Consider the following 23,767-nt stretch of genomic DNA (forward strand, 5'->3'; position numbering starts at 1 on the left):
AGCCATCGCTTGTCCTCAGGCAGGTCACCGTGTCTGGCGGCATCCAGGTCAGCTGAGGATGAGGCCAGCGCTGCACAATCTTTCCTGCCTGCAGCTGCCCCTGCAGAACCTCTGGCCGCTGCAGAGCCAGGGGAACAGGTTGTGCCCCGGAAGGTCACATCTGGATGCTCACACACACCTGGGTTTTTACAAGCAAAGGTTCACAGCCAACATGGTTAAAGGCAAATTATATATATATATATATATATATATATATATATATATATATTTGACAGGCAGAGTGGATAGTGAGAGAGAGAGACAGAGAGAAAGGTCTTCCTTTGTGCCGTTGGTTCACCCTCCAATGGCCGCTGCGGCCGGCGCATCGTGCTGATCCGAAGCCAGGAGCCAGGTGCTTCTCTTGGTCTCCCATGCGGGTGCAGGGCCCAAGCACTTGGGCCATCCTCCGTTGCCTTCCAGGGCCATAGCAGAGAGCTGGCCTGGAAGAGGGGCAACCGGGATAGAATCCGGCGCCCCAACCAGGACTAGAACCCGGTGTGCTGGCGCCACAAGGCAGAGGATTAGCCTGTTAAGCCACGGTGCCGGCCAAGGCGAATTCTAACATTTTACAGGGACCCTGGGCTGCCATAGGTGCACAGGAAGCAGTGGAATTAGGGGAAGTACCTTCCTTCTTGAATTTTATCAGTTTACATGCAAATTTCTAACTATGGCATCACAGCCCACTGTGGAGTTCCAAGCCAAATTCCCACAGGACTGGGAAGGAAAAGGCAGAGAGACAAGAGGCATTGCAAAGACAAAGCAAAACAGGCCTTAGCCACTGGATGCTGCAGCGAGAGGAGGTGCGTGGGTGGCTCATGTGGTGTAGTCCACATAACAGTGATGGAGGGAGCTGGACAATGAGGACATCGTGTGGCTCTGGGGAAGATGTGTTGGGTTTGAGGTGCTGGGGCGAGCCCCATGGAAACTGCCAGCAGGAATTCAGTGATTTGGAGTTGTCCCTGACCCTGACAGAAGCCCTGTCTCCTAATCCCATGCCAAATAGCTCAGAACTTAAGAGCCAGGCACACATGGCCACCAGGCATTTTGAAGACAACTGCTGATAGAGCCCTGAGAGTGCACGTGCCACGCTGTGACAACCGAAATGGTCAGCTGGTGATGGGTGTTGACATGGAGGGCACAACTCCAACTTCCTCCCTCAATACAAAATCATGAAGTCCAGCCCATGGGACGCAGAGTCATTCTGGGGGTTGCCTGCTTATGGGGAGAGCTGGAGGTGGCCGGGTCAGGGAAGCTGAGAGGATGACCAGCTGGGTGGCCCGAGACAAAGCTTCTGCGACTGACATGTGAGGCACGGGGCACACACGCCTCCACACATGCTATGAGTTGAAGGGCTGCTGGAGTAGGAGAATGGTTCAGACCCAGGATTTATAATGTGAGCAGGTTGGAGAGGGAAAAGCTTCTGAAGTTACAGCACAGGAGTGCGGTCAGGGACAACAGGGCTTGTGTGAGCATTGGTCTGGGAAGGGGAGCTGCCGGCCCCCGGGGCCCTCTGTTCCTGTGCTGCCCTACTCGCCCGTCTCTCCCTCGCCCTGTGCTGCTCATGGGACACTGAAAGCCAGCGCCTTAGGGCAATGCCACCACTAGGACATACCCTGCCTAGAGACAAAGCTAGAGGCTTAAGGAAGTCCATAGATCAAAACCTCAAGACATGTTGGGGAATGTACCCCATTAACCATTTGAGGTTAACAAAAAGGAAGGAGTATGATTGAATTGCAGTATTATTTGGGGGCCACATAATCCACTTGCTCCGAGTACTGCGGTAACTTTCCGTCTGGGCTCCCCGACTTCTCGCTCTAATCCATCCTGCAGACGCAGTGCACAGATCGGACCTCTGACCAAGAACACTCAGGGCCTCTCCTTCGCTTAGCGCAGCCCACAGCCGCTGGCATTCCTGATCTCTTTACAGCATAAACTCCCTTTTCACTTTCATCACTTCTCTGACCCACACAGCCTCGACTGCTTGCTGCGCCCTGTACAGTTTGTGCCTGGGCTCCTTCTGTCTGGGGTGCCACACAGATTAACTCCGAGTCTCCCTTCTGGGACCCTTACAGCCAACAGGACTTGTCCCTGTCCCAGGCTGCCCTGCCCTGCCCTGCCCTTGGATGTGTAGTGCTCCCAGCAGCAGAGCCCGGGGGTCACAATGCTTCAATCCGAATCCTAGTACTGTCGCTTGCTGGCTGTGTGGCCTGGGGGAGGGACTTGATGTCTCTGCTCCTGTGCCATCATTTAGGTTGGGGGTAGGGATGATCCCTATCTCACCATTATTTCGGAAAATCATTTGTTTTCTTTAGAAAGCAAGTTTTGTCATTTGTTCCCTCCAAGGTGCCAGTGTTGCTCAACGAATGGATGACCATGCAGTGGGACTCCCCTCGGGGGATTCATTGGTCCCACAGGTGAGATGGGGATCATCCCACAGGCTGCGATGATCTCGCTAACATTCTGGATTGCTGAAGACCCCACACCTGGCCAAGCCCTGCTCACCACCACCACCCCCTCCCCGCACCGGTGTCAGCTCCGCCTTGCTGATCTCCCTGCCGTTCTGCGTGACCTCATGTGTCTGTGTGCCTTTTTGGCTTCAGGTTCAGGGCTTCCACTTTCAGGAATGTCCTCCTTTCGCTTCGATGATTTCTAGCTTAATCCTTTGGCCTGGGTTCAGTTCCTGTTTTCTCCCGGTGTGCGTTAACCCTCCATTACTGGTTTTCCTCAGGGTTGTGGCGTGCTCTTTTTGATTCATTGGTGACTTAGCATCTCCTACAGACATACTGCCATGAGTCACGAACACCGGTTATTCTCCACACGGCGCATCTTTGGAACTGGGCGCTATTACAGCCAGGGGACAGTCAGCTTAACTTCTTTCTTAGATTTAGTAAAATAACAGCACCGCTTACAATCAGAAGTGACTTAGACGAAGTGAAATGGGGCTGCTTTTATTCTTTTGTGTGTCTATGTCCTGCCTTTCTCTCTAGGCTGGATCCTTCTGAGTCAAATGTGCATTTTACTGCTATTCTTCTTCATTTAAAGGACACGCTTTAGCTGGCAGGAGTTTGTACTGTTTCACCCTCCGCACCGCCCTACATAATAACACTCCACGTGTGCAGGTGCATGGCTACACCTGCTGCCGACCACAGTGAGATCGGTTGGTGCCTCTAACTCTCCTGGGCCCTCCGAACTCAGTCTTGGGGTGGTAGAGGAGGGCATTTCCACTGGAGCCAGGATGGGGCATGTCAGTTTGTGAAATGTCAAGGCACAGAAACCTCTCTGGAACTTTCTTCTCACTTCTTCCTAAGGTCCTGTAGCTTCATCTATCCCCTGCACTCATTTTGGCTCCCTAGCTGCTTCTAAGAAATGAAGGAAATGGGTTGGTTCCATGGGACCTCAATGGCAGCTTCCGGAGAATCTGATCAACCCTTTCTGTTACACAGCAGGGAAGGGCAGGGCCCAGGGCCACTGTGGATTAAGGCCTCTTTCAGAGAGACTCCAGGCAAGGCAGCTTCCTGGCTGGTGCTCTAACCTTGAGTCACCTCCTTAGAATCTGAAGAAGCAACTTGGCTGTTTCCAAAACAGTTGTTGGTTAGCAACAAGAGGATGAGGTCTCCCTGCCCTTCGTCCCCTGCAGGAGGGCTGTGAGGGCTCCCTGATGCACTCCCTCCCCAGCCCCTGGGCCCTGCATCCACTGCTAGGATTGATCAATAACGGATCTATTGCTCTCAAGACTTCCAGCTTGTAGGAAACACCTCACCATCCCAGAAGTGCTAGGACTCACTCTTGCCCCAGGTGGATGGGAGCTGCAGGCATAGGTCACAGGGTACCTTTGTGCTCTTAGTTTTCTAGGAGTCCACTACAATTGACTCGAATTACTTGGCCTGTGAGTATGAAGGAGGGTACCTAGGGAGAGGAATGGCATATCACTTTAAGATTTAGAAAGTTAAGTGAAGATATACTTTCATACTTTTCACCATTCATGCACTCAACAAACATTTCCTAGGGCCAGTGTGGTGGAATAGTGGTTAAGCCTCTGCCTGTCGGCTGTAAGGGTCCCAGAAGGGAGACTCGGAGTTGATCTGTGGCACCCCAGACTGAACGAGCCCGGGCACGAACTGTACAGGGCGCAGCAAGCAGTCGAGACTGTGTGGGTCAAAGAAGTGATGAAAGTTTATGGTGTAGAGATCTGGAATGCCAGCGAGACCCGGAAGAAGATCCTGGCTTTGGCTTGGCTCAGGCCAGCCCTGGCTGGCAGCCATTTGGAGAGTGAACCAGTGGATGGTTCTCTCTCTCTTTCTCTAACTCTGCCTTTCAAATAAATAAATAAATAAATAAAATCCTTTTAAAAATTTTTACTAAGCATCTACTCTAGACTGAGTACTACGCGTGGTGCTGGCTCAAACCCAGTTCATAGAACGGATCACAGTCTAGTGAAAGAGACAGATGGTAGACAGACACCCTCAGCATAATTTGGTCAATGTTATGCTAGGAGATCAGCACGGGATACCAAGAACAAAGAAACAGCGGTCGGGTTTGGAAGCAGAGCAGGGAAGGCTTCCCAGAGGAAGTGGGTGTTTAACAGGATTCGGAGGTAGGAAGGTGACAAAACGCGCCTCTCGCGGGGAGGGGCAGAAGCAGAAGGTGCCGTGGTACAGCCAGGGCCCTGCGGAGCAGCCTGTGCAGAGGAGGCCCAGGGTGTCTGCAGGTGACGAGCCAGAAGAGAAGGCGACTTGATTGTGCCACTTTTAGTATTTGAGCTGCCGAAGCGAGCACAGGAGGGGGCGGCCTTTAGACGGGGTCTGAATTAGGGTCACACCATCGAGAGGCCGCTCATCTCCAAAGGTGTCGCGTGATTGGGCTTTAGGAAGCAAGGTCAGGGCCTCACATGCACATGGATAGACGAGGAAGCCCTTTTTGGAAAGGCAGCCACGCAAATTTTCCATGATGCGTTCCCTGGGGGTTAGGGGCAGGAGGTGCTTGAGAGGGGAAGGAGAGCTAAGGGAAGTGTTGTTGCAGGGCCACTCTGTGGTGGCCTTGACGTGCCTGAATGTCTTAGGCCTGCTCTTGGCCACATGGCAAAACCACCCAGTGCCCTCTATGTGCAGGACCCCTCGCCCCGCAGCTTGGGATAGTAACAAAGAAACTGGTGCCCGCACCTCTGGTGGCACAGCCTCAGTGGCCAAAGGCAAAGGTTTGAGAATGCAACAGCTCTGGGTTTGGATTTTGGTTTTGCCACGTAGAGGTATGCAGCCTTAGAGAAACAGCTTCACCTCCCAAGGAGAAGCCATGGAGCACCGTTCCCATCTTGTAAGTAGGAACCGGGAGTCGTTTCCAAAGCAATTCCCACAGTGTAGACGGTGAAGGGAGAGCTGACTTCATGTGCGACATGTGACAGATGAGGCATGGGGCCCCACACGTGGCGAACGCTCAGAGACTGCCCACAGCTGAGCGAACAGCACGCCTGCAAGCACAACTTAGCACGGCAGGCCTGGTAGCCGCTGCGGTTGCCAAGAACTTTCTGGGTAATCTTGGAGAGATGGACAAGGGACAGGGCGTGTTATGCCACAAGGCAGGGAGGTCACAGGTGGATGACAAGGAAGTCCCAGAGGGGAGGAGCAGGGAAGAGGAGACAAGAGCATGCTTGCTGGTCTGTAACCCAGGGTCCGTGTGAGGAAGCCATGAGCCATGGGCACCACGGGAGGGTGCTGGAGGTCCCCACCAGGATCAGCGTCAGTTCCTCATGCTGCGTGCCAGGCACCGCAGGTGATCACACAGGGTGTCCAGACCTGGTGACGGCTTCTAAGCCAGAGAGAAGTAGTGACGCAGTCTCTGAGCACAACACTTCTAGCAGCTGTGAGTGGCGTGTCTTGGAGACACGCTAAGCTTCATATGGTCAGCTGGCCTTGAGCAAAGCCCCTGAGCCTGGGAGGATACTGTGGACAGAGGGCTCTTTCCACCCAGGAAGACTTCACTATTTACACAAAATGTGCAGGCCAGTGGGGTAATGTCCAGGTAGGAATATCCTACAGGCAGCTGGGCGTCTGTGGGACAGGGGTTAAGGCTAAGGCTAAGACTAAGGACAAGGCCAGAATGGACTGGGAAGGTATCTGCAGACAGGGGCGGGAATGTGTAGGCCAGTTCCTCTCGGAGTGAAACCCAGGGGTCAGAGGACAGAGTGGGAGGCGGGACACGTGCCACTGGCAGACACAGAGGGCCTGGCCGGGTCTCAGTGTTTCTTGGTCCCTGCTGAAACCATCCTCCTTCTGTGCTAGTCTCGAAACTGACTCACTCTTCAAAGCACAACTCCCAGCAGAGTGCAAACCCTTGCTCCCCTCTGCAGCAGCCGAGGTGCTTAGATAGTAGATGCTAACGGAGCGTTTGGGGAACTGAGCTGAACAATTAAGGAGACTGAGAAAAGCTGCGGTGGCAGTTCCCGTATCTTCTTCATTCGTGAAATGGAATCATGGCTGTCAGGATGATTAAGAAGTGGAGGTAAAGCCTTTAGGACATCAGGGGAATGTGGTTTACTGGGAATTCTTACTATTAATTACTATTATTATCATTAATTATTAGCTGGTAGCAGCCTGGGAAGCAGTATAAGAGAAGCTTGGATGGCCGGCGCCGCGGCTCACTAGGCTAATCCTCCGCCTGCAGCACCGGCACCCAGGTTCTAGTCCCGGTTGGGGTGCCGGATTTTGTCCCGGTTGCTTCTCTTCCAGTCCAGCTCTCTGCTGTGGCCCGGGAAGGCAGTGGAGGATGGCCCAAGTGCTTGGGCCCTGCACCCCATGGGAGACCAGGAGAAGCATCTGGCTCCTGGCTTTGGATTGGTGCAATGTGCCGGTTGCAACGCGCCTGCCATAGCGGCCACTTGGGGGGTGAACCAACGGAAAAAGGAAGACCTTTCTCTCTGTCTCTCACTGTCTAACTCTGCCTGTCAAAAAAAAAAAAAAAAAAAAAAAGAGAGAGAGAGAGAGAGAAGCTTGGGGTGAAGGATTTCAGAAAAGAAGAAATGTCCACAACGCACAGTTGGCTGGCACGCTCTCTCAGGCACACACACACACACACGCACACGCTAAGCGAAATACACAGCTCCTCCACTGTAGCCCTGTCTAAGGGGCCTGTCGTGATCTCAGCTTGCCCGTACAGTGGGTAGCTAAGGTGGCCTTTGTGGCTGGCTCCACGCTCTGCCCATCAGCGCTGAGTTCAGTGGGGTCACGTGCCCACCTGTCCGCTCGGGTTTCTACTGGGTTTCCTAAGCCAGCAAGTGTGGCCACCCCACAGCTCTGTGGCTGCTTTCAGAGGGAAATCTAGCACCCACAAACCCTGAGTCGGCCCGCAGCACAGGGTCTGGCCCACCTCAGACACCACCGCTCTTGGACACAAACCCTTCTGGGAAGACACACAGCAGCCATGTGGCTGGGTGCTCGCCAGCATCTGGGGGCGCAACTGGTGGGACAGGGCCAGGATTTCCAAGGAACTCTCAGTGCCACGCCACGCCCCCCCGCCCACTTGATGAGTCACTTTCTCCTCACCTTTGGGCCCCGGCATGAACCCCAGCCCCAATCTTATCCTCCAAAATGAGGACTCCATGAACCAGGCCTCCTGTCTAGAGCGGAAAGCTGGGGGCAAGATGGGGGCAGCTCCCTTGGGACTTGGCCTCCCTGAGGTCAGGCCCTGGGCCCCTGGCTGCCCTCTGTGATTCGGTCCTCCCCAAGCGAGCAGGGCACTGCCAGACCTTCCCCCTTCCCCACCAAAGCCCAACCTCCTATGCCCTGCTCCCTCCTCTACATCCGCCCCCTCCCCCCTTCCAGGGCTTAAGGGACCTTTTCTATTTGCAGAGCCTAAAGAAACTGGTTGCCAAGGTGACAGGAGCAGGAACAGCAGGGAGCTGGCCATGGGGGGAGGGGCTTTGCCCCCAAACAGCTGTCAGTGGGAGCGGCCCCAGCTGGGACTGGAGGGTTTGCTGCTTCGGAGGAAACATCCCCAGGAGAGGCTCCCCTCTGCTCTGTGCCCCCACCCCCAACTGCAGCAGCTCCCCCCTAGTAACTCCCTGGGGGCAGCAGCCCGCCCACTTTAAAGCCTCCAATAACAAACAAAACTCTCTCTCTCTCTCTCTCTCTCTCTCTCTCTCTCTCTCTCCCTTTCGCTGGCACAGGCTCAAGCATGCTGGCTCCAGCTCCCAGGTCTCCCACTGGGCTGGCTGGGCAGGAGGCCGGAAGTCCCCTCTGGGAGCTGTGCAGACCAAGACAGGTGCGGTGCCCAGCGCCCCGCTGCCGCTACTCAGAACGTAAGAACTTGCTCCCAGAGAGGCTCTGCCCCTCCTAAACCTCTCCCAGCTGCCTTTCCTTTGTGGGGGTGGGGGTGAGAGTGGGGGCGAAGAAGGGGGGTTGGCGAGAAGGGAAGAGCAGGAGGGCCTGGGAGGGAGGGACAATGAAGCCGGCTGACCTGTGTCTCTGGGCAGAGCGTCCCGCAGTCCTGCAGGGCACAGCTGCTCCCTCAGAATGTTCTGGGAGCTGCTGGTCTCTGCCCTGCAAGACAGCCATACCCTCAGGCCACAGCGGCCTGGACCTCACTGGTGTTTATCTTTGCCCGGTGCAAGAGCAGACAGCCTCTGTCCGCTCCACAAGCCTCAACCAGCCGGACGCCCCCCAGGCTCTTAGAGCCCTAAGGCCAAGGAGGCCCGGGAAGTGCCTGTGAGAGCTGACCTGGCCATCTGGCCCTGACCCGGGCAGACATGGAGCTGGACCCCAGTTCTGCCACTCCGACTAGGTGACCTCGAGCACGTTCCTGGGAGACTTCTCTGAGCCTTAGTTTTCTCATCTGTGAAATGGATAAATGTTCCTAGCACACAGAGTTCTTTTGAAGGTGGGGGAAGTGGTGTACACAGGACCGCCCAGCACCTCGGCTGGCACGAGGTGGAGTTGGTTAGCACTGGCGCCCGCCCGGGGCCTCAGTGCTACCACACAGCCTCAGGAGGAGCCTGCACTCCCTCCAGAACCGCCGTTAGGATTTCAGGGTCTGCCTGAGGTTTGGAGAGAGGCTGCATGGCCCAAGGCTCTCAGGAAGCCCTGAAGCCCCAAGGTTGCTCCAAGGCTTGTGGGCTGAATGAGAACATTCCAGAAACACTGCCTTGCGCCCTAGCTCTAGTCCAAGCTGCTGTCAATGGTTTCTTTATCCATGAGAGGAAAGCCTAGCCCTGTCTCTGGGGAAATATCTAGAACACAGGTCAGGGAGCCTTGGCAGGGAGGCGCCTTCCTCCACTCTGCAGGGGCCACCGGAAGGCAGCGGCTGACCTTCAGCCCTGGATGGCTTCGGAAATCTCAACAAGGCGAACGGAGAGCCTCGGCTCAGTTTCCCCAACTCAGTGCCACGTGCTCTCCCTGTGCTTTCCTCTGGCCGTCTGTGTGAGACACACGTGCCATCCCTCTGACCCTCTGTGTCCACCCTGTACTTACTCCTCCGACGTTGGTGTTGGTGGGACTGGCTTATACATCTGCCCCTCCTTCTGACTGCGCATTCCTTTAGGAAAGAGACAATATTCGGGGGCCAGCGTGGTGGTACAGACAGTTAAACTGCTGCCTGCACACCGGCATCTCATTATCTGAGTGAATTTGAGTCCTGGCTGCTCTGCTTCCCATCTAGCTCCCTGCTAATGCGCCTAGGAAAGCAGAGGAAGATGGCCTCAGTGCTTAGGCCCCTGAACCCACATGGGAGACCTGGATGGGGTTCCAAGCTCCTGGCTTCAACCTGGTCTAGCTATTAAGGGAGTGAACCAGCACATAGAAGATCTCTGTCTGTGTCTCTTCCTCTCTGTCACTCTGCCTTTCAAATAAGTAAATAAATATTTTTTTAAAAAATATTTTATTTATTTGAGAGGTAGAGTTATAGACAGTGAGAGGGAGAGACAGAGAAAGGTCTTCCTTCCGTTGGTTCACTCCCCAGATGGCCACAACGGCCGGAGCCGCGCCGATCTGAAGCCAGGTGCTTCCTCCCGGTCTCCCATGGGGGTCCAGGGGCCAAAGCACTTGGGCCATGTTCCACTGCTTTCCCAGGCGACAGCAGAGAGCTGGATCAGAAGTGGAGCAGCTGGAATTTGATCCGGCGCCCATATAGGATGCTGGCACTGCAGGCCGAGGATTAACCTATTGCACCACAGCAGCAATAAATTTCTAAAAAAGAGAAAGCAACCCTATTTTGATCATCTTCGTTTTAATCTAGGGACAAGGATGTAGCAGGTTCTCAAGGGCAAGAGTGCAGGTTAGACTGGCTGCACGCGGCCTGGCTGAGGACACAGGGGTTGGCGGCCGCCTAGGGAGCAGAGCCTCGGGCTCCCTGTGATGCTTAGCTCTGTGCCCTGACAGCTTGCTCTTGTTCTCCGGGCTGATAAGGCTGGCTTCTAGGGCTCTTGCCAGGTTTTTCCATCACAGATTTCCTTTAATAGGCAGTGCTGGGAGGATTTCTGCAGGCAGAGAAGGGAAGCTAGCCAAGGAACACTGATTGGTCCTGACACAGAACTTGCCTCCCACGTTCTGCTGGCCCCCAGGCCAGGGGCTCCATCATGCTCCTCTAGCACTCAGAGCGCAGCGCAGCACGGCACCAATCACACCCTACCAGCTGGCTGCCTTCTCACTGAGGCCTAGCTCACAGCAGGTGGTCCTGGACCACGGATCACTGGTCCCCGTATCTCCAGAGCTGGCCGGGGGCGGGGGCAGGGCTCACTGGTCTCTACATCTCCAGAGGTGGCCGGGGGCAGGGCCTGGGGCTCACAGGTCTCTGCATCTCCAGAGCTGGCTGGGGGCAGGGGGTGGGGCTCACAGGTCCCTGCATCTCCAGAGCTGGCTGGGGGCGGGGGGTGGGGCGCGGGGCTCACTGGTCCTTGCACATCCTGAGCTGGCCGGGGGCTGCCCACTGGTCCCTGCATCTCCATATCAGAGGACAAATGTCTGAAGTACAATGAGAAGATGAAGGTCGCCCTTCCTCACCTCCCAGAGTGGCTCTCACCTACTTCTGGCTGGCCCTGTCCTGTGTCCTTTTCCCTGAGCCATAGGAATTTCAGAATGGTCTACCGCCAGCCTCCACGCACTCCAGGCTCAGAGCCATGAGTATGCACCCAAGAATCATAGCAAGGGAGCACTGGCTTATGCCAAGGGATGTGGCTTCCCTTCCTTAAAGCCAGGCAGAAGCATGAAGTGGGGTCAGGGGCTGGCGAATACCTCCGGACCGGGGGAGAGAAGAGTGGACGCGGCACACCAACACCCACGGGATGTCTGAAAGCTCTGGGATGCCTTCTTCCTGGAGCTCTTACCTGGTGCAATGAGGGGATGGGCGGCCACAGCGGGCACCGCCCGGCCCGGCCCAGCCCGGCCCTCCGTGCTCCCGGGCACGCTGCTGCTGCTGCTGCCGTCTCCCTTCTTGAGCGGCTCTGTCACACTGTCCGTGACACCAGGCTTGGCACCTGCAGGGGACCCCTGAGCAGTGTTTCTGCCCTGTGAAGGGGTAGGCACGGGCTGGCTGCCCCCAGACGAGGGTTTCAGGGCCAAGTTGGGCAGCACAGGCTGAGTGGGGGTAGGGCCCGAGCTGGCTGCAGCTGGAGTCTGCTGTGTTCGGAGGGTCAGGTTCTGCACCTGGAAAACAGGGGTCCATGGGAGTCTAGACAATGTGGGCAAAAACAAAGCCACACAGGCCCGAGAGACCGGAGGAGCTCGGGTGGGCCCAGCAGTGGCTCAACAGGACAGTGGGTTGGAAAATGAGAGAGAGAGGGAGAGGGAGAGGGAGAGGGAGAGGGAGAGGGAGAGGGAGAGGGAAAGGGAGAGAGAGAGGATGAACACGAGAACAGGTTAGAGCACAAGCAAGGTCGTGTTAGTGAATGGATCCATCAGCAAAAGGAACTAGATTCGGAGGGGGTGCCGCTGCCCAGGCTGGGGCTGGAGGCCAAGGACTCTCCCTTCTGTCACCCTCCCTCCTCCCCCAGATCACCAGGATTGGAGGCACATGGCCCAGAAACAATTCCCAGACACGGCAGAGCAGGGGGCTTCCCGCAGTGCAGAAGGCCTGGGCACAGGTGAAAGTTAACTGAGCAGGACCACCACCAGGCAAAGGAGGACAGGATTGTCCTGTCCTCAGCCTAAGGTGAACTCGGCCCTTTCCCAGGCGGCCGGCACACTTATTCAACTCGGTCCCTGGCGCCCTCTGCTGGACACATGGAGGCTGTGCCGGACACCTTGCTTGCAAACCCTCTGCCCAGGCCCTTTCATAGACCGGGTTGGAGACACTAGTGGGAGAGCACCCTTCTCCACCACCCACGGAACCTCACGTCCACAGGCATCCCAGTGGAAGGCAGGGGCCTGGGATGCGCCCTCACACCCTCTCCCATGCCGTTTGCCTGGATCCTAGCAGTGCCAGCGGGCATGACTCGGGTGGAAGGTCCCAGTTAGGAAGCAGTGACAACAAAACAAGTCACCCTGGGAGGGTGGGAGGCACGAAAGCCTCAGTATGCTGCCTTCTGACTGCTGACCCGCGCCAGAGGGAACAGAACAGAGTTGAGAGGGGCCAAGGCCGCCCGAGTCTGGGAGTCCTGGGGAGCCCGGTCTCCTACCTGCTTTCCTGGAAGAACCCCCCCCCCCCCCCAAGCCTTAGCAAAGGCTCAGAGCTCCTCCAGGGCGGGTGCCCCTCCCCGGCCTCAGTCCCCGTCTGCAGCTGCCCACCCCCGGCCCTCCCGTAGTGTGGAGTCCTCACCTGGGCGGGGGTGGGGGGCCGGGCGGGGGCGCCAGTGCCGAGCTCAGGCTGCACAGTAGCGACGGTGGCCGTGGGCGTGAAGATGAGCTGAGGGGACAAAGGAACAGTGCCGCCTAGGCTCCTAGCTACCTGCACCAGGTTACCTGGCTGGGCCTGGAATCACAGGAAACGAGGCGCCGTTTACCTGCCCAAGGTGGGCTCAGCCACAGGACAGAACAGGTTAGCCAGGGAACAGGCATGGGGCAGGCTAGGGACACGGCAGTGCAGGCCAGGAGGGCAAAGGGACAGCTGAATGCCTGGCAAAGTTTGCAGCTCCCTCCGCACCCTCTGTGAGGGGCTTGGGCCTTCCCAGAATACCTCCAAGTCGCCATCTGCTCAGCCTCCTGGCGAGCAGGGACCTTGGGCAGGGACACCGGCCAGAGGACCACGTTCTAGCTCTGACCCACTCCTGCCATTGGGGCTGGGTCAGAACAAGACTCTCCCCTAGAAGGGATCACATTCGATGCATCCTTTTGGTCATTTTCTTAGGATGTGGTGGGGCAAGGGGCGGGGCTATACCAGCAGACGGCCTGGAGCTGTGGTGGTGTGTGACTGTCACCCACAAGGGTGCACTCATGTGCCATTCTCTGTGACACCTCACCCCTTGCGCCTGGGTGGCGGTGCTGTCCCTGGAACCTTGGGAGGATGGATGCATTCTGTGACCGTGTGCCCTGCTCGGCGGGGGTTGGGGGGAGACGGGGACCAGCCAGGGCAGTTGAGTGGGATGTGGGGTTGAAGCTTGGGTGGTGGCGGCAGGTGGCTGTGCAGGTCTCTACAGAGACAGAAGTGTATTTCACACTGGGTGTCTGACATCCCTGGGGATGGAGACGGGCCTCGGGCCAGGAGCTCAGGGCTAAGGACAGAAGTGTGGCAGTGGGCCCAGAAAAGCCCCGGGTGCCAGGTTCTGGCCCCAGGAGCACAGCAGGGTGTGCGTGTGATGGCACTGTCTTCAGGCTGGTGAGTCCCAGGGCTGAGGGGGAGCCTCGCACCTCACACACACCGGACCCAACGCAGAGTTCCTCCTGCCTCCCAGGGTCTAGGCTGCTGTCTTCCCCGGACAGGCTTCTTTTAGAGCCTGCTACGCTTCTAAAGGGCACCTTCAGGACAGGTGCAAGGGGGGACTGCAGGTGTGCTGGTGATCCCCTGACCCGCCTGGGACAAGGGCCCTGCAGCTGGAGGCAGCCAGTCCGTGCAAGACCCTGCTTCTGTAGGGCATGTGGATGCCCGAGTGGGCAGGACCACATGGGCACGGACTCCTGCATCACCTACCCTCGTGAATTTTGAGGAGTGCTTTCTGATAAGAAGGGGACACTTCCGCCTCGCTTGGGGAGGAGAAAGGAGCTGCCACAGGCAACTTCCCTCTTTCAGCCTGGAACCCCACCCTGGCTTGAGTCTTGAGCCTGCACCAAAGCTGTCACTCAGCTCCCCCCCACCCTCTCCCCAGGCCCAACCTCTTTGCCCCACCCCATAAGCCTCCTGGGCTCCCAGCTCCCCGCCTCTCTGTCCCCTGTCCCCCCAGGCTCGTGGGGCCCCGGCCTGGCTGTCTGGGACTCACCATCTGTGCTCTCAGGTACATCTGGGCTTGGCTGGCCGTCAGGGCTGGAGCAGATGTGTTGCCCAGCAGCACCGCCTGCTGCGCGATGCCTGAGGCTGTCGCCGAGTTCACGCTCTGAGCCCGGTTGATGAGCTGGGCTGCGGCTGGGGACGCTGCCAGGTTGATCTGCTGGGACAGACAGGAGCGACGGGAAACGGGAGGTTCTGCTGTGAGCGGCGATCCCTCAGCCACTTCCTCTCCCCTTCTGCTGTCCCTTGGTTTGTTCGGCCTCCTTTGTGACCCTTTCTGGCCATTGGGCTTTGGAGCTCCCCCTCACCAGGCTCCCTGTCCCCCCATGCTGCCCTGTCTCTGGCCTAGGCACAGAGATGCCTGAGCGGAGAGATATAGAGATAGATTAGAAATAGAGAGAGAGAGAGAGAGAGAGAGAGAGAGAGAGAGATGATAGAGCTAGAGCTAGAGTGAGAACGAGAGCGAGAGAGTCAAATGCCCACAATAGCCAGGGCTGGGCCAGGCAAAAGCCAGGAGCCCAGAACTTCATCTGGGTCTCCCATGTGGATGGCAAAGACGCAGCACGTGAGCCATCACCTGCTGCCTCCCAGGGTGTGCATTAGCAGGAAGCTGGATCAGAAGTGGAGGAGCTGGGACTCAAACCAGGCACTCCTGGGATGCAGGAACCCCGAGTGGTGTCCTAACCCCTGCCAAAGTCTGCCCCCCACCCCCCACCGCTGCCTTCTTTTTTTCTGGCGGGAGAACAGCCCCAATTCTGCGTGGGTGAGGATTCACCACAGCCAAAGTGTCTCAGGCAAGGAGGAAGGGGCTGGCCCAGAGCTGGGCCCTCTGCCGTGGCTCCCCGATGCTGCTCACCGAGGATGGCTGCGCTGGGGCCTGCGCGGACACACTGCTGCCGGAAGCGCTCCCCTGTCTGTTGGCCACCAGGCTCGCCTAGACAAAGAAGCAGCTCCGGTCACTGGACTCCAGCGACACACGCCTCCCCCAGTCTCTCTTGCGTTGGATCCCGTGGTGGGAGAGGCAGCCCCGGAGCCCCCCGCCTGCCTGCCCCATCCATGTGGCCCTGAGCACTCATGCAGCTTCCTAGCTCCCTCTTCCACAGGGCAGGGCTACCGTGGTCCCACGCTGCCGCTGGCTTGCTGAGGGCACTGAACGAGACCGAGCACCGAGGCACAGCCCTGGGACTGCAGGCCATTCCCAGCGTGAGCATCCCCAGCTCTCTCCAGCCCCCTGCTCTGGCCGGTCCCTCGCCCGCGACCCGCGTCCCCCAGGCTGAGGCCTCAGTGTGCTCTGTTTGGACTGCCCAGCCTGCCCCCTCCCCTTGGCGAGCTTCCCTGCCGCCTGCCACCGAGGGAGGTGCCCTCTTTGTCACAAATCTTTGTGACTTGTCATCAAGGGGAAGAAGCTGTTCTGTCCTCTCACAGTGCCTATCACAGCTGAGACACTAAAATCTGTTGTTGTTTTTTTTTTTCCTGCATCCCCACTATAAACTCTAAGATGACAGAGTCCAGGGTACCCAGAGTCTGACATGGACTTTGCATACAGTAGGTGTGCAAAGTATTTTGCTGAGTGAATGAATGAATGAATGAACTCTTCCTCTGAGCCAGTAGGAGGAGAACATCAGACGGACAAGCCCTTCCCCGTGGATGCCCCTGTGGAATCCACGGTCCTTCTCCCGGGGGCAGGGAAGTGGGGAGAAGGGGCTCTCCCTGGCTGGCGGGCGGCTTCGGGCTCAGCTCGTCACTGTCAGAGGCAATGATGACAGTTGTGTGGCCTCAGGGAGAGCGGGCATGGGAAGCACCCGTGCAGGGCCTGCCTGGCTTCTGTGCCGCGACCCCTGGCAGCGCGTGGTGCACCTGTGGCTCTCACCTGCTGCACGGCCGCCAGGCTCTGGAGCTGGGCGCTGCTCAGGTGCTGCTGCTGCAGGGCTGCGGTCTGCAGCATGAGGTGCTGCTGCTGGGCGGCGTACATCTGCTGCAGGTACTGAGCCGCCGTGCTGGGCTGCCTGTGCAGGGCCTGCTGGATCACCTGGGAAGGTGGGAGAGGCGGGGAGCCTCAGGGGCCTGGCAGGCCCGGCTCTCCGCAGCCGCTCGGAGGAGGAGCCTGCGGGACCCGTGCCCTGACCATGACGAAGGCCAGCTCTGCAGCGGGATGGGGCAGATGGCTACATGCACAGCTTTACAAATGCCCACCCTGCCTCCCCTGCACCTCTCCCCAGCGCTTCCCCAGCACTCTGCTCCTGTACCACTGCCTCTTGGGAGATGAGGGAAAGCAGCACCAGGCCCTAAGCAGCTCTGGGGACAGAAGTGCCACGCCAGGGGCCGGGGGTGCTATTCCAGCTTCAACAATGGCTGCCAAACTTGAACTCCCTGCACAGGTGACACAGTCCCCTGGGGTGAGGGTGGGGGTTGCAGCTCCAAGACTTGCACAGTGCTGGTCCCTAGGCTCAGCCACAGCTGAACACAAAGCCCTAGAAGGAGGTTCCTGGGCTCTGCAGAGCACCCCCAACTCTTCCTCTCTGCCTCCCACTCCCTCTTTCTGGTCGCTGTCTCCCGTTCTCGGGCCTTACTGCCCAGGGTGGCCAAGCAGCCTTCTGCAGGAGGGGAGGAAAGGCTCCTCTGATCCCCCCTGGGCCCCGGGAGAACGAAGAGCGAAGGCCTTCCTGGCAGCCCTGAGACCCTCGGTCTTCTCCCAAGCCCCAGAGACCACCACCCCCCCCCCCCCGCTGCCCTCCTGCCTTCTCTTCCGGGGATGTCCTGTACTGGCCCCAGCCAAGGCTGCTTCTTCTGACTCCCAGCCACAGGGACACTCCCAATGCTGGGCCCTGCCTGGGACAGGCCAGCGTCTGGTCAGCCTCCCAGCAGGACTTCCGGGACCACACATTCCTGTCCTTTCCAGAGCGCATGCCTCTCTGGGACCCCTTTTATATCAACTCCCCTCCTGTGTCTTGAGCTGGGATAGGAAAGGCACATCCTGATGTCCAGCAGCTGAACTGTGCATGCACCAGGGGCCGGAAGGGGGCTGTGGGCAGGGCGGGGGCGGGGGCAGGAGCAGGGAACTCGGGTTTATTAAGTAGCAGGAGAGGCACTGGTGTGTGTGTCGGGGGGTGCAGGTTAGAGTGTCTGTTGTCTTCTTAGATCAGGTTTCTCAGGCCCGCTTGCTGTCTGCTGTGGATTCCTCCCTTTCCTGCCTATCTCCGGGCCTCAAGCCAAGGCAGGGTGAGGTCACTTTTCCAGTGGATCCGGACACAACGGCAAAGCCACTCTGAGAACGCGTGTCTCAGCCACAGCCTCTCCTTCCTGCCCGCGTCACCTGGGAGCCTCTAACAGACACGGCAGGGAGTAAGAACAGGAGCTTGGGGTGGGAGAGAGGTTCTTTATCTGAACGACCTCGGGCAAGTTACTGCCTTCCCCGAGCCTCTGTTTGCTCAGCTCTAGAACTGTCCCTGATAACAACCAATCTCACAGCCGCAGGAGAGGACAAGTCTGCAGAACGCCAAGTGCACTGCTGGGCACGGTCACGGCTGTGTTTGCAGTGGCGTGCAGCACCCGGAAGGCCTTGGTGATGCCGCTCGGCAGACTTCAGGGAGGGGGGTAAAAAGCTTCAAACAGAGGTTTCTTGGCTGCTTCTTTCTGGTCCTCTGTCTGGAAAACTGCAGCTTGCTCTTCACAGGGCCATGGCCATGGGCGCGGTGGGCTTGGGCCACGGCTGAGTCATCTTGCCCCTCTTGCTTCACTCTCCTATTCTAATGACGCACAAATCTATGTCCCCCAACCCACTCATGTAGGTTATCCATCAGACCATGCCACGACCCGCTCCGGGCCAGCCCTGTAGATCATTAAGGATGACAATTCCTGGATCACGGTTAGAATCTTACCTGCACGGTCTGCCGGTCAGGGATGCCACTGTACACAGAAATCTGGGGCCCCGTGGCACGGCCGCTTCCTCCGCTGCCGCCGCCGCTGCCGCTGCTGCCATTGCTGCTACTGGAGCCATTGGTGCTGCTGGTGACACTGGCGCTGCCGGAGGTGTGCGGGGCTGGTGGCTCATTCTCCATGGCCTATGGGTGGCACAGTCGGGGCGCTCAGATGGCAGAAGAGCAGGCGGCTGCCAGAAAAGAAGAGGCAGAGGGGCGATGTGCGGCAAACGCGCGCTAGCACGAGCATTCTGGTCAGCCCTCCAGCACGTGCACTTGTCAGCCCTCCGTATCTGTGTGGTCGGCATCTGTGGCTTCCACCAACTGAGAGTGGAAAATAAGCGGGGGAAAATCTGTATACGTGCTAGATACACGCAGACGGCTTTTTCTTGACACCATTCCTTATACAACTCAATACAACAAACTATGTACTTGGCATTCACTGTGCAGTAGGTATTTTTTTTTAACTCTTTTTTTTAATTTAATGAGTACAAACGTCATAAGTACAACTTTAGGAATATAGTGATTCTTCCCTCCATACCTGCCCTGCCACCCCAATCCCACCCACCATCCTCCCGCCTCCTCCCTCTCCCATTCCCAGTCCCATTCTCCATTCAGATTCATTTTCAGTTAACTTTATACACAGAAGACCAACTCTATAGAGTGAAGATTTCAACAATTCGTGCATGAGGTGTTTGAGGGGATGTGGAGAGATGACGTAAAGCACGGGGAGGTGTGCACAGGTGACGTCTGTGAGGCTGTGCCAGGTAAGGAGCTGGAGCACCTACAGACCTTGGTGTCTGTGAGGGGTCCTGGAGGCACCCCCTCAGGAACACAGAGGAGTGGCTGCATACGCGTACGCCGCTTCCCACATGGCTTGTGGCGGGAAGTACTGGGACACACTGGTGACCAGGACGGGGCCAGGCTGCCTTCATCAGGTGAGGCCTGAATCAGGTCTGCCCGGTTCCGGAGCCCACGATCCGTTCGTGCTGCAGGAACGTGGTCAAACCGGCAAAGCGGGGCAGATTTCCTATCACGTTCGCCCTGGCAGTGACCTTAGCTAGGATCTCTCGCCCCTTCAACTCTTTCTCTTTGGGATGAAGGAACTGAACTCCAGAGAACTCACTTGTCCGCATGTATAGCGAAAGGGGCAGGATTACAGATCTGGTGAGAACAGGAGAGAAAGAGGCAGATAAGGAGGTAACAAAATAAACTGAAGTGTTTGTTTTGGGTTGTTCTCAAAGCCAGAAGAGCTTCGCTTAGGTTAGAAGTTTCTGTTTTCTTTACAAAGTCCATACTGAGTGTTGTGTGATTGAATGCTGAGCAGGGTGCTAAGTGGAGCAATGGGTTCAAACCTTAGGTTTTGATGGGGCCAGCGTTGTGGTGCAGTGGATGGAGCTACTGCCCACATCCCATATTGGAGTGCTGGTCAGAGTCCTGGCTGCTCCACTTCTGACCCAGCTCCCAGCTAACAAACCTGGGATAGCAGTGGAAGAAGGCCCAAGTACTAGGACCCCTGCCCCCTATGTGGGAGACCAGGATGGATTTTCGGCCTGGCTCAGCCCTGGCTGTTGTGGCCATCTGGAGAGTGAACCAGCAGATAGGTGGATGATCTCTCTTTGTCACTCTGCCTTTCAAATAAATAAAATAAATCTGTTTTTAATCATTTTCACAAAGCCACAAAGAGGTAACCCATTTTTAAAAAAAAGATTTATTTATTTATTTGAAAGGCAGAGTTACAGAGAGGCAGAGAGAGAGAAAAAAAGAGAGAGAGAGATGAAGTCTTCCATATGCTTGTTCATTCTTGACATGGCCACAACAGCTGGAGCTGAGCCAATCTGAAACCAGGAGCCAGGAGCCTCTTCTGAGTCTCCCACATGGGTACAGGGGCTCAAGGACTTAGGCCATCTTCTACTGCTTTCCCAGGCCATAGCAGAGAGCTGGATCAGAAGTGGAGCAGCCGGGACTCAAACCAGCACCCATAAGGGATGCTGGCACTGCAGGCGGTGGCTTTACCTGCTATACCACAGTGCTGGCCCCAATGAAATCAATCTTAAAAAAAAAAAAAAAAAAAAAAAAACAATCCTCAGGTTTTGGAGTCAGAAAGACCTGGCTTTGAGACCTGGCTCTCAAACTTGCTAGCTGGAAAGCTTTGCAAGTGGCACCTGCCTGACCTTCTAACTCTTCATCTGTCCCAGTCGGGAGCGTAGAGCAACATGTAACAGGGTGCACAGCAGAGGGTCAAGCATCCACGTGCTGCTGCCCTGGTGGTTTATCAGCACCATGTCCAGCCTGGCTCTCGCAGAGTGGCTCTAGCAGATGGGGCCGCTCCAGGATGGACTTGGCAGAGCCTCTGGAAGCCTCCTGTTCCTTCAGGGAGCACCCTGGGGCCTCCAAACTGAACTGGAAATTCCATTTCCCCTTGAGGCTCCGTGCTGGGGACAGAGAGGGGCTGGAAAGAGGGGACGGGTGGTGGGAGAGGCACACCCAGATCTGAGCTCAAGTTCCTTGTGTTTCCGGCTGTTCTGCACAATCTCATTTCTACGCAGAAGCCTTTCCTTCTGCCAATCTTTCCTAGGTGTAAAAATAGCATTTCTTCGTCACTCCATCAGTCAACCCTGTGCTTGCTGCTTATACTAATTTCAGGAGTGAAACAAATGTGGTTTTCTGCATCCACGAAAGCACTGCCTAGAGCCAAGGACAGAAGTCGGCGTCGGCGTCCTGTCATCCTCTTCCCAGGCTGCCTTCTTCAGTCCAGGTGGGTTTCACTGGGGGCTGCAAAAGGTGCAGGCGAAGACTCACAAACCGGAGTGCTGGGCGTTGGGAAGCCGAGCCGCTCCCAGGCAGCCAGCAGCGACTTGCTTACAGCTGCCAAAGCAGCGCGAGTCGGCAGCTCGTGACCTGGGCCTCAGGCAGTGAACCCCCACCCCGGGTGCTGCACACCTGCTCTTCCTGCACCGTCCAAGGCCCCTGGTCCCCCATTCCCTTTGTCCTGTACCGCTCTCTGTTCTGGGCCTAGTTCCGGCCACTGGCTTGTTCAGCTTGCTCACAAAGTTGCTGATGCAGGAGTCAGTGAGACGGCAAAGTCAACAAGTGTGGCCCAGCCCGGCTTGGCTCTGCAGAAATCCACCTTCTGTTCTGTTCTAGGGACGGAAGGCTGGCGTGTAATTTCTGATCTCACAGAAACTGAAAAACTAGTTGCGTAGATGAGACTCAACTGATTTTTTTTTTTTTTAATTTGACAGATAGAGTCAGACAGTGAGAGAGAGAGAGACAGACAGAAAAGTCTTCCCTCCATTGGTTCATGCCCCCAAATGGCTGCCACGGCCAGAACTACGCCGATTGAAGCCAGGAGCCAGGTGCTTCCTCCTGGTCTCCCATGTGGGTGCAGGGCCCAAGGACCTGGGCCATCCTCCACTGCCCCCCACAGGCCACAGCGGAGAGCTGGACCAGAAGAGGAGCAATCAGGACCAGAACCTGGCGCCAATATGGGATGCTGGCACCACAGGTGGAGGATTGACCAAGTGAGCCACGGTGCCAGCCCCCTCAACTGAAATTTAAGGATCATCGTGCAACAAGCCACCAAGTGGCAGCTCTGTTCAAACAAGGAACCCCCCGGAGCTCCTCTCCTCCCTTCCCAAAGCACTGAGCCACTATGGGAATTCCCAATGGAAGTATTCACAGAGAAAATACAACGGAAGGGGCTGGCACTGTGGTGTAGCGGGGAAAGCTACTACCTGTGACACCGACACCGGCATCCCACAAGGGCTCTGGTTCTAGTCCCGGCTGTTCCACTTCTGATTCAGCTGCCTGCTAATGGCCTGGGAAAGCAGCAGAAGATGGCCCAAGGCCCTGGGTCCCTGCACCCATGTGGGAGACCTGGAAGAAGCTCCTGGTTCCTGGCTCCTGGCTTTGGTCTGGCTCAGTCCTGGCTTTTTGTGGCTCCTTGGGGAGTGAACCAGTAGATGGAAGAGCTCTCTCTGTGTGTCTCTTCTCTCTCTGTAACTATGTCTTTCACATAAATAAATCTTAAAAAAACAAAATAAAGTAAAAATAAAATGGGAAAATAGGGTAGTAGCCACAGCAAATCAGAGGTAGGATAAGCCACATCCCAGTGAGCAAGCCTCAACCTTAACTTTCTTTTTCTGTCTAATGCAGATGTGGTGGACAGTGTAACTGGATCCTTGTTGAGAAATAACGCAAGACCCAGTCTAAGGATGGCACAGCATTGCTTTATAGAGCAAATACTGTCCCTGCCCGGGTGGGGACAGCCACTGCTTCCCACAGGGGCCAACCCTACCCTAGCCTCCAGGGGACCCAGGCGGGAGATGCCGCCTGGACTCTGCCCACCTGCCTCCCTCCTGCTACCACAAGCATGCCTCGCCCTTCCCTCTCCACTGCGTCCTTCTCGGCTTCTGCTGCTCCTCCCCGCTTTGCCTTTTGGGTCTCACTGGGTTCCCTGTCTCCATGGGTCTTTGCCGGCTGCTCCTTGGGCGGCCCTCCCCCTCCGGAACACTCAGCATGCGCGCTGTTCCCCTGTGGGCTCCCGGCACTCCCGCTCCGCTCTTGCCCTCTTGGCCTCCTGCAATTGATCGTGCCTGGCTGCTCTGGCTCTCTCTAATGAGCTCCCTCTATTCTTGACCTCTCTGCTCGCTCCTGGCCCCACTCGCTTGCCCTTGACCAGCCTCTCCCTGCACCTGGCTGTCTGGCTCTGTCTGCGCCTCCCTCCCTTGTCACATGCTCCAGTTCTCCCACTTGCTGTGGACTCCCCTGCTTGAGCTTGCTCCTCCTCCCTGGACCTAGACAGCACATGAACTTGCCGCTCGCTCTCCTCTCCAGCAGGCTGGCACCCTCTCTTCCATCTCAGGCTTTTGATAGCCACAACTGTCCAGTGTGTGCTCCCTCACTCTCTTGCCTGCTCTCTCATGCAAAGGACAGGGGAGGGAAGGAGGAACAGACTCTGATTAGAGGCATCAGAGAGGCAGAGGGACAGCAAGCTTCCCACATACTGGGTTCACTCCCCAAATGCCTGCAATAGCTGCGGTTGGGCCAGTGCTGAGGCCGGAAATCAGGAACTCAATTCAGGTCTCCCAGTGTGGGTGGCGGGAACCCAATTACTTGAGTCACCGCCTGCTGCCTTAGCCAAGGTCTGCATTAGCAGAGTCAGGAGCCAGAGCTGGGAATGGAATCCAGGCTGCCACAGGATGTAGGCACTTTAGTCAGGAGGCAAACACCCACTCCTGGACTAACCTTTTTAAAATCTGCAATCCAGTAACATTAACCGCACTCACAATGTTGTGCAACCATCCCTGCTATGGAGTCCTAGAACTTTGTCATCATCTGAAACACAAACGCTATTAACTCTTAGGCAAGCACTCCCCATTGGCTCATCCTGCCCCCTGCCCAGCCCCTGGTGACCTCTCATCTCCCTGTCTCTGTGAACTCACGTGTTCTAGATCTATCATCGGAGT

The 23,767-nt window shown here is 56.8% G+C and overlaps 1 protein-coding gene across 1 annotated transcript in view; it reads right to left on the reverse strand.

The window, feature by feature from the left end:
* PHC2 (polyhomeotic homolog 2) overlaps positions 1-18,461 on the reverse strand; it is a 53,067-nt gene extending 34,606 nt beyond the window's left edge. Inside the window, exons 1-6 of the mRNA XM_062190916.1 lie at positions 18,258-18,461; positions 16,250-16,408; positions 15,236-15,313; positions 14,372-14,536; positions 12,778-12,864; positions 11,348-11,666 (exon numbers count right to left, since the gene is read on the reverse strand). Coding sequence (XP_062046900.1) covers positions 11,348-11,666; positions 12,778-12,864; positions 14,372-14,536; positions 15,236-15,313; positions 16,250-16,408; positions 18,258-18,437 — 988 coding nt within the window. The 5' untranslated portion in view covers positions 18,438-18,461. The remainder of the gene's footprint in view (positions 1-11,347; positions 11,667-12,777; positions 12,865-14,371; positions 14,537-15,235; positions 15,314-16,249; positions 16,409-18,257) is intronic.
* Between the last annotated feature and the right edge of the window lie 5,306 nt (positions 18,462-23,767).

Source organism: Lepus europaeus, chromosome 5 (genome assembly GCF_033115175.1).
Source record: "Lepus europaeus isolate LE1 chromosome 5, mLepTim1.pri, whole genome shotgun sequence".
NCBI lineage: Eukaryota > Metazoa > Chordata > Mammalia > Lagomorpha > Leporidae > Lepus > Lepus europaeus.